The 15,465-nt window shown below is 45.3% G+C and overlaps 1 protein-coding gene across 1 annotated transcript in view; it reads right to left on the bottom strand.

Annotated features, from left to right (window-relative positions):
• The window catches only part of DCLK3 (doublecortin like kinase 3), a 45,456-nt gene extending 30,486 nt beyond the window's left edge, over positions 1-14,970 (bottom strand). Inside the window, exon 1 of the mRNA XM_084860406.1 lies at positions 14,745-14,970. Coding sequence (XP_084716532.1) covers positions 14,745-14,829 — 85 coding nt within the window. The 5' untranslated portion in view covers positions 14,830-14,970. The remainder of the gene's footprint in view (positions 1-14,744) is intronic.
• Between the last annotated feature and the right edge of the window lie 495 nt (positions 14,971-15,465).

The raw sequence follows: 15,465 nt of genomic DNA, 5'->3' as shown, positions 1-15,465 counted from the left end.
CATTTTAAGAATTATTACTGAAAGTCTCCTTTATGTGTGCAGGTAATCACTTGCATTACCATCATAATTAGACAAAATAGAATTATACTAGCAACAGAAGGAAGTCAGGAAATGTTCTCAACTTTAATTTACAATGAACGAAATTACTTCTAGGTAAGATAAACAACATTCAGATATCATACAAAGCTGTATATACTGCAATAAACCTAAGAAAAGAGTTAGGCTTGATCTGTTTTCTGAAGCTGGGGGGTGGTGGTGTTGGGGGGATGTTAAAATATCAGTCCCTCTTAACCTGCTCTGAGACAACATTCACCCCTCCAACACATTCTTCACTCTCCCACTGATTTAAAACAGGAGCAGATTCTAAGAGAGTCTGTACCATTCCCAGCAGTGTTCTACAGTTAATTACATTTAATCTTACTCTGGTGGCACCAGAGGCAGTTATTTTATTTTGTTTTGTTTTGTAAACCCATCATTTTCCATCATGTAGGAGTTGGCAAAAAACTTGAGCTGAGGTTCAGTGCTTAGGCTAAGTGGGGAGGAAAGCAAAGAACAAACAGGCCCGATTCTAGCAACAGCACTAATTCCTTAGTGTATTGATGGAATCTGGCTTAGGAAAACCATGCTCTACACACACACACACACACACACACACACACACGGGACTGCCTCTTGTCTCTTCGGATTTATTTACATGTCATCCAATTGTTTCAGAGGCTGTTAACTCTGAAGTCAACAGTTCTTATTTACCCAGGCTAGGAAACAGAGGTTATATATCTTTGTTCATAAAGTGGGAAGAGAGACCATAAGCTCAGTAGAGAATGTATTTCACATACAGAAGGTCTTAGGTTCAGTTCCTAGCATCTCCAAAAAGGGCTGGGAAAGATTCCTGTCCGATGCCCCAAAGAGCTCCCGCCAGTTACTGCAGACCAGGGGTTGGCAACCTGATGCCCTCCAGATGTTTTGGACTACAAGTGCCATAATCCCTGACCATTGACCATGCTGACTGGGGAGTATGGGACTCCAAAACGTTTGGAAGACACCACATTGCCTACCTCTGAATTGAAGACAATACTGAGCTAGATAGACCATCTGATTTACTATAAGGCAGCTTCCTGAACATAGCCTACTGAATGACCTCATGCAAGGGTAGGCAACCTGTGGCCCTCCAGATGTTTTGGCCTACAACTTCCTTGATCCCTCACCACTCATTACGCTGGCTAGGGATGCTGGGAGTTGTAAGCCAAAATATCTGGAGGTCCACAAGTTGCCCACCCCTGACTTACAGAGATCACCTTTGCATAGCCAAGATAATTACCATACTATTATTCATTCCATAAGCTTCTCCACCACACCTTGTTTTCAACCCACTTAAGCCTCTGATCATATAAACAAAATCAGATGCTAGTTAATGCACTGTTATTTCAGAATACTGGATCATGTAAAAAGCCATCTGTAGATTAACTACAACTTCTTTTGCATCAAAAAACCCTCTGTCTGCCTCAACAATTCTCCAACACCCTCCTACTCAATCCATTATGAGCAAACTGTCATTTGATGCACAGTTCTTTACAGTAAAAAGAAAGGAATATGCAGGTACATTTGAAATACAACTATCTATATATGTGGAGGAGGGAAACAGTGACCTGGCTCACACAACGTGGTCAGGGTTATCATGCCATGCGAACCCACTGCAGTTTACACAGAGTGGCTTATTTTTCACAAACAAGCCACCCTGAGAACCCATGGCTTGTTCTTGGGTTGTTCATACCCTTAGTGGCTTCTTATGACATCCAACCCTGGCAGGGTGGCTTCATTGTGAGTTGTCAGGAACGGCTAGAGACCCACTTGGCAAGAGCAGTGAAAACCCATACCACTCCTCATGATCACACTAGTGCCGCCACCATCCTCCCTCATCCCTTCTCAGTGCCCTCCAGACTGTGCTCCTAAAAATCAAGAAGAAAGGACACCAGAGAGTGACCCAAATGTGTTCGCAAATTTATTTATTTATTCAGTCCTGAACAAGAGCACAGGAGTAAATGTCCACTGTTAGGAAATTTGCGTAATCCCCCCTTTTACTGCTCTGCCTTGAAATTTGTGCAATTTTCCCCTCTGTTTTCCTGCTTTGCAGTGACATTTGCATATGTTTAGCGATCCCGCTCACCGCTCTGTAACCCATATGTACGTGTGACATCTATCAATGGAGACCAGCGGAGGAAAGTGACAAGCACAAAGGTTGAGGGTGGGGGATTGCTGAAAGTGGCTGGCAGCTGCAGGAAAGAAGGTGCTTTAGAGGAGGGTGTTCTTACTTCAACATGAAGCAGCCTTTCACTTAGCTAGGCAAGTACCAAAGAGAAGATGAAATTGACAAGGACATTGACAAGAGGGGGATATAGGTATGTTCGTCTAAATGGCAGACAAGTGGACTTGCACAAGTGTGCAAGACACTGAAAAATTTTGTTTTTTTTACATTTGCAAACATGTTACCACATTTATAAGGGCTCAGAAAATTGACTCTGTTTGGCAATCTGATGCGGGGGGTGGGGGAGTTTCCCTTGGTAGCTGGCAACCCCAGTGGACCAATTGCAGAAAGGGTGCTGATGTAGAAACCAAGGAAATGAGGAGTTCTGCCACAAAAATGCCTGGGATACATGCCGGGAGCCAGCAGGAGGACTAAAGGGGCAAGCAAGTCATGTGAAGTTGCAAAGAGCCCCATCGTCTGTCAGGTTAGTGAGTAAACAACCAGTCCATGGTGGCTTATTCTCAGAGTGGCTTAGCATGATGTGCAAACCTGCCCATTGGTAACTCCATCCACAAAAGCAATAGAGAAAGCAAACGTTCAGGCTTGTAGCTAGAAATCTTGTGCACGCTGGGTCATCTTACTTCAGTGCAAAATAGCAAAACCCTAAATACAAGATCTAATGTGTTTTAATTTAAATTGTATAAAACAAAGGTAATTTTAAACAAAGTTAAATAATTCCAGCCTTTGCACTCATTGACCAAATGAGCAGATTTAGTTCTTACTAAGCAATGGGATGGAAAATTGCCCACGTGTTTTGTTCTTATACCTCCTTAAGGAAAAGGGATAGAGGCAAACTTTTCTTGAATTAGAGTTGAAAACTCAAGGGAGAGACTTATACTGCCTCTAAGGAGTCCTGTGCTCAAGCCTCAAATCTTACCCCACCCCAGCTACAGCCCTGGTCAACTGAAGACTAGTGAGAGTGAATCACTGCCAAGATTCCTATGGACTAGTAGATTCTAGTCCCCACAAACCTATGTCATAATAAATGTAAGTCTTTCAGGTACCACCGGAGCCTTTGTTGTTAACTGAGCTATCAAGAGAAAGAAGCCAAAGGAGTAGGTAACGGCACAAACAAAAGAAAAAAAATGTCTAGAAGGAAAGGTGGGAGAAAAAAGCGTTCTTCATCTTTGTACATGTCATTAATATAATAATGGTTTCAGTCATTATGAACTATCATAATTAGCTTATTAACACAGAGAGGGAATAGTCCTGTTTTCTCAAATTCATGTCAGGAAAGTAACAGTGAGTGCACACTCCTTAAATTTTCAACTAACAGGCATCTTCTTCCCCCCCCCCCCCCGCCCTTGCTGCCAGGAACTATTTCCTTGGAAACCATGAGAGCTACCGAATTTTTTGACTTGTAAGCCTTCTCCTTGGTTTCCAATATGCTCTATTGTTTACAATAGTTTACCTGCTTTCCCAGTTTCTTTGCTGTCACATGTTTCATCAATAGCCTGTTCAACATTTATTCACAGGAAAAGAACGCACAAAGCATATAACCAAGGACGTAGTTAAGGGTGCAATCCTATGCATATTTAGAAGGCAAAAAGTCCCTCAACTTCCTAGCAATGCTGGGAGTTTTAGGATTGTTTTCTGTCTAAACATGCATAGGATTGTGCTCTGAGTCAGACAATAAGTCCAACTATATCAAATAATAGTTCAAAACATGGGGGGACGACCACATCTTGCTTTTGTGAGTTGGAGTTACTTAGTTTTTCACATCAGGACTGCAACAAATACACTCAGGAGGATCACTTTTTGCACACTGTGAAGTTTGTATAAAATGAAATGGTAACATAGTACAAACTCAGGTGTACACATTTTAAATAGCAACTACAAATGGATTCTTTTTTTAAAAAAAATTATAAATACATCATGGCAAAAACTTGTACAAATGCTGGGAATGAAGAAGTAAATTAATTTACTGTCATTGACCAAGTAAATTAATGGCCCAGCTAATCCATTACTATCTCCATCAGACTCCATAATGTAAATAATTATTATCCCTGAAGCATGTGCGATCCACTAATTGATTCCTGTGAAGGTTTCTGAGAATATCGGGTTCATGTATGGCCAACACCCATAGAGTATTTCCAGTTCTGATCACGCATTTTGTACCAAGTTGGGGGTCGCTGCCAAAGATTTCCAAAACTTGGGGGCAACTTACCTAGTAAGTTACCTGAAATCAGACAAGGGTTTTCTGTTTCCCCACTGCACATATGGAATCTCCATATGCAGTTATGGTTTCTAACTGTCATGACGTGCAAGTGTTTTCTACATAGGTTCAGTTCAAATGATCCTCCAAGCTACAATCCCTATTCCTCCTCCCCTCATCCCTGCCAATTCCTTCTTCCATTTCTAGATTTCCTCTAATGATAGTTCACTGTTAAGTTGAATGGGGCAACTATAGTAAGTTCCAATGCCCGAGCCATGGTTTGCAATCCCGTTCCACGCTATGGTTTGGACGTTAGCACTAAATACAGTTTGTCTGATTCAGTCATTATGGCAAACACTGTCTAAAGCAAGGGTGGGCAGAAGGTAGATCTCCAGATGTTTTAGACTTCAATGCCCAGAAGCCTCTGCCAACATGACCAATGGTCAGGAATGCTGGGAGCTGAAGTCTAAAACATCTGGAGAACTACTTGCTGCCCACCTCTGGTTTAGAGGGTCCAGAAATGGAAAAGGAAATCAGCACACAAGAGGAAGGAAGGAAGCACACGTGTTCACAGCGTGTTGCAAATCCTTCAAACTATGATATGGAGGATCAGAACATAAAGCCTACATTTAGTTATAGGGTTGGTTCACATGTAATGTAATACAATACCATGGCTTAGCATTACATGAATGAGGCTTGGGTTCAAGCACTTCTCTCTCCAAATGCTCCAGTTCGTGTATTTTCTTCCTGTTTTGTGGCAAGTCCCAGCAGGTCTTGCTTTTGAATATCATTTTGAATGTTTAGGGGTGCTGAATATTTTACGAGGTCTTCTAGACAGAGGGCCCCTAGTGCTAGCATTAAGACAGTACTGGGCAGCTATTCCATTTGTTCTCCTTAACAGATTTTCTACATTAAGGAAAAAGATGGAAGAAGCAGTAAGAAAACACAGGAGGGTCATGAGTAGAAGACGTCATCTTTCCGCTAAACTTCAATGAATGAGGCACCATAAAAGCCTCATCCGGAAGCACCCTTATTTCAATGACAACCAGCTCCAGATCATAAAAACTCCTAGGCTCATAAGGAGAAATTGCACAAATAGCATCATAGTACATCACATCACTTTGCTGTGACAAGGATCCCACAACATGCAAATTAGCGTTACCTACATTTTGGTAGGAGATCCAAGTAAATTTCAATTGTCCTGCTTATTACACATTTCTTACACATACTGAAGTGGTCAGGTTGCTCAATGCTAAGGAAGGTGCAAGAATCCCCATAATCTAAGATAGTTTTCTACTTAGGGGACTTTTTTCCTTAACTCATAATTTTGAACCCAAGAACAAAAGTATTCACACAATATAAAGAGTGTTGCTGTTTTAAATATAATATCAACTGTCCAGATTTTTTTTTCATAGTTATGTCTGTTAAATCTTCAAATAATGGAAATATATCAACTTCTTCAGTAAAGCTGAAGTCTTTGATGGGAATCAAAGACTACTATGCTGACTTCACCAGATGGTTGACACCGAAATCAGATTGATTACATCCTTTGAAGCCAAACATGGTGGACATCTATACAGTCAGTAAAAACAAGACCTGGAGCTGACTGTAGTTCAGATCACGAACTTCTTATTGCACAATTTAGAATCAGACTAAAGAGAATAGGGAAGACCCACAGAGCAGTTAGATATGAGCTCACTAATATTCCTCATGAATATGCAATGGAGGTGAAGAATAGATTTAAGGGACTAGATTTAGTAGATAGGGTCCCGGAAGAACTATGGACAGAAGTTCGCAACATTGTTCAGGAGGTGGCAACAAAAAACGTCCCAAAGAAAAAGAAAGCCAAGAAGGCAAGATGGCTGTCTGCTGAGGCACTGGAAGCAGCCCAAGAAAGAAGGAAAGCAAAAGGCAACAGTGAAAGGGGAAGATATACCCAATTAAATGCAAAATTCCAGAGGTTAGCCAGAACAGATAAGGAATTATTTTTAAACAAGCAATGTGCGGAAGTGGAAGAAGATAATAGAATAAGAAGGACAAGAGACCTCTTCCAGAAAATTAGAAACGTCGGAGGTAAATTCCAGGCAAAAATGGGTATGATCCAAAACAAAGATGGCAAGGACCTAACAGAAGCAGAAGAGATCAAGAAAAGATGGCAAGAATATACGGAAGATCTGTATGGGAAGGATAATAATATCGGGGATAGATTTGACGGTGTGGTCAGTGAGCTACAGCCAGACATCCTGAAGAGTGAGGTTGAATGGGCCTTAAGAAGCATTGCTAATAACAAGGCAGCAGGAGACGATGGTATCCCAGCTGAACTGTTTAAAATCTTGCAAGATGATGCTGTCAAGGTGATGCATGCCATATGCCAGCAAACTTGGAAAACACAAGAATGGCCATCAGATTGGAAAAAATCAACTTATATCCCCATACCAAAAAAGGGAAACGCTAAAGAATGTTCAAGCTATCGAACAGTGGCACTTATTTCACATGCCAGTAAGGTAATGCTAAAGACCTTGCAAGGTAGACTCCAGCAATTCATGGAACAAGAACTGCCAGATGTACAAGCTCAGTTTAGAAAAGGCAGAGGAACTACAGACCAAATTGCCAATATCCACCAGATAATGGAGAAAGCCAGGGAGTTTCAGAAAAACATCAATAAAAATCTATTTTATTGACTATTCTAAAGCCTTGGACTGTGTGGATCATAACAAATTGTGGCAAATTTTTGGTGGTATGGGGATACCAAATCATCTTGTCTGCCTCCTGAGGAATCTGTATAATGACCAAGTAGCAACGGTAAGAACAGACCACTCAACAATGGACTGGTTTACAACTGGGAAAGGAGTACGGCAGGGTTGTATTGTATACTCTCACCCTACCTATTCAACCTGTACGCAGAACACATCATGCGACGTGCTGGGCTTCATGAATCCAAAGCTGGAGTTAAAATCACTGGAAGAAACACTAACAGTCTCAGATATGCAGATGATACCACTTTGATGGCTGAAAGTGAGGAGGAGCTGAGGAACCTTATGACAAAGGTGAAAGAAGGAAGTGCAAAAGTTGGGTTGCAGTTAAACCTCAAAAAAACCAAGATTAAGGCAACCAGCTTGATTGATAACTGGCAAATACAGGGAGAAAACGTGGAGGCAGTGACAGACTTTGTCTTTCTAGGCGCAAAGATTACTGCAGACGCTGACTGCAGCCAGGAAATCAGAAGATGTTTATTTCTTGGGAGGACAGCAATGACACATCTTGATAAAATAGTGAAGAGCAGAGACATCACACTGACAACAAAGGTCCGCATAGTTAAAGCAATGGTATTCCCCGTAGTAACCTATGGCTGCGAGAGCTGGACCATAAGGAAGGCTGAGCGAATAAAGATAGATGCTTTTGAACTGTGGTGTTGGAGGAAAATTCTGAAAGTGCCTTGGACTGCAAGAAGATCAAACCAGTCCATACTCCAGGAAATAAAGCCAGACTGCTCACTTGAGGGAAGGATATTTATTTATTTATTTATTAAATTTATTAATCGCCCATCTGGCTGGTCACCCAGCCACTCTGGGCGATGTACAACACACCATAAAACAATTTAAAACAATAAAATTCTACCATAATTTTTTTTTTAAAATACCCTAACCCACCCCAAATGCCTGCCTGAACAACCACGTTTTTAATGCACGACGGAAGCTCATTAAAGAGGGGGCATGACGGAGTTCCCTAGGGAGGGAGTTCCACAGAGTGGGGGCCACCACAGAAAAGGCCCTCTCCCTCGTCCCCACCAGTCTAGCTGTCCTGGCTGATGGGACAGAGAGAAGGCCATCCGAGGCTGATCTTGTTAAGCGGCCTGTCTGGTGCTGCTGGAGGCGCTCCTTAAGATAGGCTGGGCCGGAACCATATAGGGTTTTAAAGGTCAAAACCAACACCTTGAATTTGGCCCGGAAAACAACTGGTAACCAGTGCAACTCCTTCAGCACTGGAGTAATGTGATCTCGCCGGCGGCTGCCTTTAATCAGGCGAGCCGCCGCGTTCTGTACCAGCTGCAGCTTCCGAACCGTCTTCAAGGGTAACCCCACGTAGAGCGCATTACAGTTGTCTAAACGAGAGGAGACCAGGGCATGTACTACTGATGGGAGCAGATGGTCGGGAAGGAAGGGGCACAGCCGCCGTATCAGATGGAGTTGGTACAGCACTGTCCGGCTCACAGCTGACACCTGAGCCTCCATGGACAGCTGGGAGTCCAAAATGACCCCCAGGCTGCGGACCTGGTCTTTCAAGGGTAGCCGTACCCCATTCAACACCAGGTCAATATCCCCCAGCCTCCTCTTGTCTCCCACCAAAAGTACCTCGGTCTTGTCAGGGTTCAGCTTCAGCTTATTCCTCCCCATCCAGCCACTCACCGTCTCCAGACATTTGGAAAGGGATTCTACGGCCAACCTTGGTGAAGATTTGAATGAGAGGTAGAGCTGCGTGTCATCCGCATATTGATGACACTGCACCCCAAACCTCCTGATGATAGGCCCCAGCGGCTTCACATAGATGTTAAATAGCATCGGGGAGAGGATGGAACCCTGTGGCACCCCACAAGTAAGTGGCCACGGGTCCGAAACCTCCTCTCCCAGTGCTACCCTCTGGTACCTGCCGGAGAGGAAGGACCGGAACCACCGCAATACAGTGTCTCCAATGCCCAACCCCTCCAGGCGGTCCAGGAGGATACCGTGGTCAACGGTATCAAAAGCCGCTGAGAGGTCAAGGAGAACAAGGAAGGAGCATTCACCCCTATCCAGAGCCCACCAAGGCGACCAAGGCCGTTTCTGTCCCATGCCCACGCCTGAAGCCCGACTGAAATGGGTCTAGATAATCAGTTTCTTCCAAGCGTGCCTTCAACTGCACCGCCACCACCCGCTCAATCACCTTGCCCAAAAATGGCAGATTTGAGATTGGGCGAAAGTTGTTCAGAACTTGAGGATCCAAGGAGGGCTTCTTTAAGAGCGGTCTTATCACTGCCTCCTTGAGGGCTGATGGCATCACTCCCTCCTCAAGGGAGGCGTTCACCACCACCCTGATCCCCTCTCCCAGTCTCTCTCTGCAGCTCATAATGAGCCAAGATGGGCAAGGATCAAGTAAGCAGGTGGTCGGCCTTACAGATGAAAGCACCTTGTCCACTTCATCAGGAGGAAGAAGCTGGAACCGATCCCACAAAACCGGTTTGCCACAGGCCGCCTCTTGCTCACTAACTGTATCCACAGTGTGCAGAGTAACACACCTAATCTGATCAATTTTATCTGCAAAGTGCCTTGCCAAAGCCTCACAGGAGGCCTTAGAATGCTCCAGTGGTTCCGGAGCCACAGGACCGACCAGGCTCCGGACCACTTGGAACTGCCTCCTGGGACAGCACTCTGCAGACGCAATGGAGGCAGCATAATATTCCTTTTTTGCTGCCTTCACCGCCACGTGATAGGCTGAAGATACAGCTCTAGCCTGTGTCTGATCGTCTTTGGAGCGAGACTTCCGCCACCGGCGCTCTAGCAGTCTCACCTCCTGTTTCAGAGCTCGTAACCACGGATTGAACCATGGTGCAGTCCGAGCCCTGTTCAGGGGGAGAGGGCGTTTCGGAGCCACCCAATCTAATGCCCCAGTGATTGTGGCATTCCAGCCATCCACCAGGGTCTCCACCGAGTGGCCGTTGGCATGCCCCAGAGAATCCCCAAGCGCATTCAGGAATCCATTTGGATCCATAAGACGCCTGGGGCGGACCATTTTAATGGGTCCTCCACCCCTGCGGAGGGGTTGTGGAACCGAGAAGTCCAACGTCACCAGATAGTGATCTGACCATGACAAGGGGCTGGTGGATATACCCCCTACTTCCAGATCACTCCCCGCTTCTCCAGAAACAAACACAAGGTCTAGTGCATGACCGGCTACATGGGTGGGCCCAGTTAGAATATGGTGCAGCTCCCAGGAGGCCATGGTCTCCATGAAGTCCCGAGGTGCTCCTGTGAGGATGGCCTCCGAATGTACGTTGAAGTCCCCCAACACCAGTAAGTTAGGGGACTGTACACGCACATCAGAGACCACCTCAAGCACCTCGGCCAGGGAGTCAGTCGTGCAGCGGGGTGGACGGTACACGAGCAGAATCCCCAGACTGCCCTTCGGCAAAACTGAAGTACTTTGGCCACATAATGAGAAGACAGGATACCCTGGAGAAGATGCTGATGCTAGAGAAAGTGGAAGGCAAAAGGAAGAGGGGTCGACCAAGGGCAAGATGGATGATATTCTGGAGTTGACGGACTCGACCTTGGGGGAGCTGGGGGTGGCAATGGCTGACAGGAAGCTCTGGCATGGGCTGGTCCATGAAGCCACGAAGAGTTGGAAGCGACTGAATGAATAAACAACAACAATGTTGACACCATCCATAGCTTAATTCCTTAATATTCAGGCATCTATTTGTGATATTTAAAACATGTCACAATCTACTTATATCATAACATCAAATGTAACACATATGTGTCATACACACAACTGTGGGTATCCAGCATCTGCTTATTCAGCTGCAAGCCAGATTTGGCTCTACTAGAGGTAGTGGGGGAAAGGGGGGAGTTAATACTGGGGGGGGAGGATCTGCTTCCTGACCTTTGAAGGGCAAGGACAGAAATACAAAGTCAGTTTACAAAGCTGGTCAAAGAGAAGAGAGGCCCCCAGGCTGAAACTCTAGGTCTGAGATGGCACAGAGCAGCCTTTCCCAACTTGGTGCCTTCCTAAAGTTTTGGACTACAACTCCAAGCTTTCCTTGCCATTGGCCATGCTGTCTGAGGCTGATGGGAGTTAAGTCCAAAATCTCTGGAAGGTACCAGTTTGGGAAGGACTAGCATAGAGGAACCACCTCTGCTCCTTCTCAATAAGGCCTTCCCCTTCAGTCCCCAAAGTGTTTCTCTAAGTCAGTAAATGTTTAATACCAACACAATTTCAAATGAAGGCCAAAACAAACCACTTAAGCCTCTTCTAAAGATAGATATGCATGACTGAAAAAATACATAGCTGGTGCTAGCATCTTCACAAAGCCTGTCTGCTTATCTTCCAACTGACTAGAATGTTGTTTTATGCAAAGAGAACAAATGTAGTCAAAAAACAAAACAAAAACTGCCTGTAGAATCCTAAACCTGCTGCCACGTTTGAGAATGGCATATTATTTTCTCATTCAAAGCCCTTAAATTTGAGATCCGCCATACTTTTAAAAAATGATTATTTTCAGCAGAATTGCAACATGAAGATATACTTGATTTGCCCCAGAATTTTGAACGAAACAACTGGAAGTTATTTAAGGTTTGGTTGCATCTTCAGATTCCTGCAGAATGAACTACCTGCCTACATTTTATTAAAAACCTCTTCTTTCATTCTTTTCCTTTTTTAAAAGAAACAAGATGGGTTCCCACACAGCATACATAGAACCAGATTCAATTTTTCCTCCAAGAAATTTTAAATAAATATTTATTTTGCTTAAAATGTCTGTCCTATGTTGACAGGAGTACCATGACAACAGGCTGAATCAACTTTTTAAATTGTGTTTTACAAACACCATGAAAGCATCCCTGGCTCAAATTTGATGTTGATTGTGGTGTCGATACACACACTCACACACAAAATGATAGGGTAAAAAGACAAAGAAAAGGAAAAGAGCTTTAAAACAATTATTACATATGAAACTGTGTAAACAAGAGTGTTTAGCTTTACTTTGAATGAAAACTGAACTAGAAATCTGTGAAGCACTTTTTGTCTCTTTTGCCAACCACTATTAGCAAGAAATTAATTTTCTTTAAGTTTTGAAAAAGAATACAAATAATTGGGGAAAGTGGCTCATTAGGGGAGCACAAACTGAACACAACCACCATTGCTTATACTGACTTTTTAAAACGTGAAGAGCCAGCTGGAGGTAGCATCTAAAACAACCTCTTCGGGCACAATTCTATGCATGTTTAGACAGAAAAAAAGTCCTACAACCCCCAGCATTTTCCAACCAGCCATGCCGGCTGGTGAATGCTGAGAGTTGTAGGGCTTTTTTCTGTCTAAAGGTATGTAGGATCACACATTTAACTACTTTGCTGAACAACTATCTGTGTGTTGCATCCCACACTGAAGTAGGTACCACATACATCCACTATACTGTACATGGAGGACAAGATTGTGTTTCAGCAGAAGTGTCCCCCACCACACACACACAAAATCCTGAACAACTCTGTAGCCAGGTGACCTGCCACTAAGGCACTGGTTTTCAAACTATGAAAAAGGGATAACCCTCTTATGGGAAGCAGAAAGTTCTAGGATATGTCAGGATCCTAAAGCAGGTGTATTCGTCACCATCAACTTTCCCAGCCAAGACCTAGATAGGCTGAATGTTCCCTAGCAAAGGTTCCTCTTAGGAACAGGATTGATGGGGATACCTGCCCCATTATCCCAACTTTATTTAGGGAAAAGCTGAAGCTTTGTTCCAATGAACTTTCCAGTACATGGCTTTAGGAAGGGTGTCAGAGACAGCCTGTTCTTTTCTAATACAACCGTTGGGCTAGTTCGCCCATCCAATGCGCAGATCCTCACACACAACAGTAAACACATGGCAGCGTACCAAATCTTTGCATGCTTGCCTGTATATCAGATGGCAGATGTCAAGATGGGGGTGGGGGGTGGGGGAAAAGAGAAGATATATTAAGTTTAGAGGTAAAGAGACCCCTGATTTCAAGAAGTTTGAAAAATATTGCCCTGAAGGGTAGGTATCTTATCCTGCACCTATGGTGTAGAAAGAGAATATGGGAAGGGGGGAGAAGAGATTATCTACTGCAGGCATAGGCTGACTTCAGTCTCCTATTATTTATTTTAAAAGAAAACTTAAAATCCCCATGGTCCGCTAGCATGTTGCAAATTTTACATAGGGAGAGTGCATATTAAGGATCTCTTAACACTTAAGCATAACTAATTTGTGATAAGTGATCCTGAGTAGCTAATCTTGTATAATGTAGGAAGCGCCTTGCTGCAACAAAACAAGGTTGGCCTGATCTGGAATTCTTTTGCAAGAATCTGCACAGGTAGTCAACCAGAAACTGGCAAGTAGTCCACCAATGGACTGCACATACTCTTACCTTCTACTCCTGCAGACCTATTCCTATAGTCAGATATGACAGCTATCATATCTGATCACCATTAACCACCAGGAGGAAAGGGATCTACATGCTCTCAGGAAGCAGGGAGTGCTGGAAGGAGTGTTTTGTTCCTTATATCACAAAATACTAGAGACCCCAAGACTGAGAAGATGTAAAACACAGCCACACTCTCTCCATCACTGCAAACAAATAAAACCCTGACATTTAGTTTGCATCGTTGGAGCAACTAAACTTGATACTCCTGTTGCATAATACTCACTACTTTTTAAGCATCTGTAATATAATGTCATGTCCTATGAAGGTTTTTTTTAAAAAATATTACTTTGCGCGCTTCTTGGACAAGGAACTAAAAATTGAGTAGTGTCATCCTGGTCACTTCCCACATTTGATCTAACTCCTGCAGAAAAAAGTGCAATACGAATTGCAGTCATCAGAGATGGAAGCAAGTCAAGAGTTGCACTTTGCCTTTCAGACAAGGATCCTTCCAACAAGGGCTCAAGCTAGGGATGCCAGAAGCCAAAGGACTTCAACCCTCTGTGGCCACAATCCTATGCATGTTTAGACAGAAAACAGTCCTACAACTCTGGAGAATGCTGGGGGTTGTAGGACTTTTCTCTGACTAAACATGGATAGGATGGCGCCCTCATCCTCTTTCACCACGTACCTTTCTTGCATCTCTCCCCGCCCCACTCCCGAAGTCGAGCAGCCCCTGAAGTGCAGAGGCGACTCTCTCTTCTCAGAATCCTGTTGACACTCTGCCAAGCGCCCCCTCGCCCCGAGGTCAGTCATCAGAAGTAAAGATAAAACGAGAGGGACTTGGGCGCGCACCAAAAAATATGAGGAAGGGGGAGAAAGGGGGAATCTTTGCAAAGACATACAGCATCTGTAGGCGGGCTGGGGATTTACTCCGGCACGTCCCCCCGCCCGTTTCCAAATCTCCCATCGCCGTTGGGAAGGAGCACAGGCAGAGCCTCAGAGGAGCGGGGCAAAATCCACGCAACAAATCTATTTGGGGGTGGTACAGGGGGGAGCCGTGAGGGCACCAGGACGAAGGGGCTCGGCTGCCCGTCAGCCGGCCGAGGTGGCGGCTCGAGCGGGAAGTCTTGGCGGCGCGCGGGGACCCACTCACCGGGATGGTGGGCGTAGGGGCAGCCACAGGAGCCCCCCGGCCCCGCTGCAGGGCGCAGAGGGGGCGGCGGGGCGGCGACAGGCATGGTCCGCACGGTGCCGTCGTTTCCCTCCTCTTCGCCGCCGCCGTCGCCGCTGCTGCTGCTGCCGCGGGCTCCGCAAGCTCTGGCAACTAGGGCGAAGCAGGCGGCGGCAAAGCAACGCCTCCTCCGCCCAGGAGGCTGGTCAGCTCCCCGGAGCGCCCGGGCGAGAGAGGCGGCGCCGAAGTCCCACGAGCCCCGCCCTGCACAAGCCCGGGCGCTGGCTTTGCGGCCGCCTTCTGCCCTCAATTCGACCTCCCTGCCGCGGCCGGCCCTTTCCCGCCCTTTGACACGAGCTTTATTTCTCACACCAGCTGAGGCCTTCCCCCCCGCGCGCACACCCGCACACACACCGCGCCCCCAATTTAGGAATGGGGTCCCAGGGCAAGGGGGCTGAGGGCGAACAATGTAGCGACCCTGCTAACGCGAAGCGGGGCTTGGCTCTGCCTGGGAGACCGCCTAACAAGAAAAGGATTCGGCAGGGAAAGCCTTTCCCCGCATTGGCGGGAAAAGCTGCGCTTCCAAGCCTCGTGAATTTCTACCCGTTGCTCAAGACGCACAAGCCCTGGCAGATGGAAAGTAGCCCTAATTGTGGGGAGAGAGAGGATTTTAATGGAATCAAAACATTAGGGTTGCCGTAAT

This window comes from Heloderma suspectum, chromosome 5 (genome assembly GCF_057233095.1).
Source record: "Heloderma suspectum isolate Gila_16-S chromosome 5, 16-S_ref, whole genome shotgun sequence".
NCBI lineage: Eukaryota > Metazoa > Chordata > Lepidosauria > Squamata > Helodermatidae > Heloderma > Heloderma suspectum.
The sequence above is the reverse complement of the archived record's forward strand: the minus strand, read 5'-3'. Positions and strand labels throughout refer to the sequence as shown.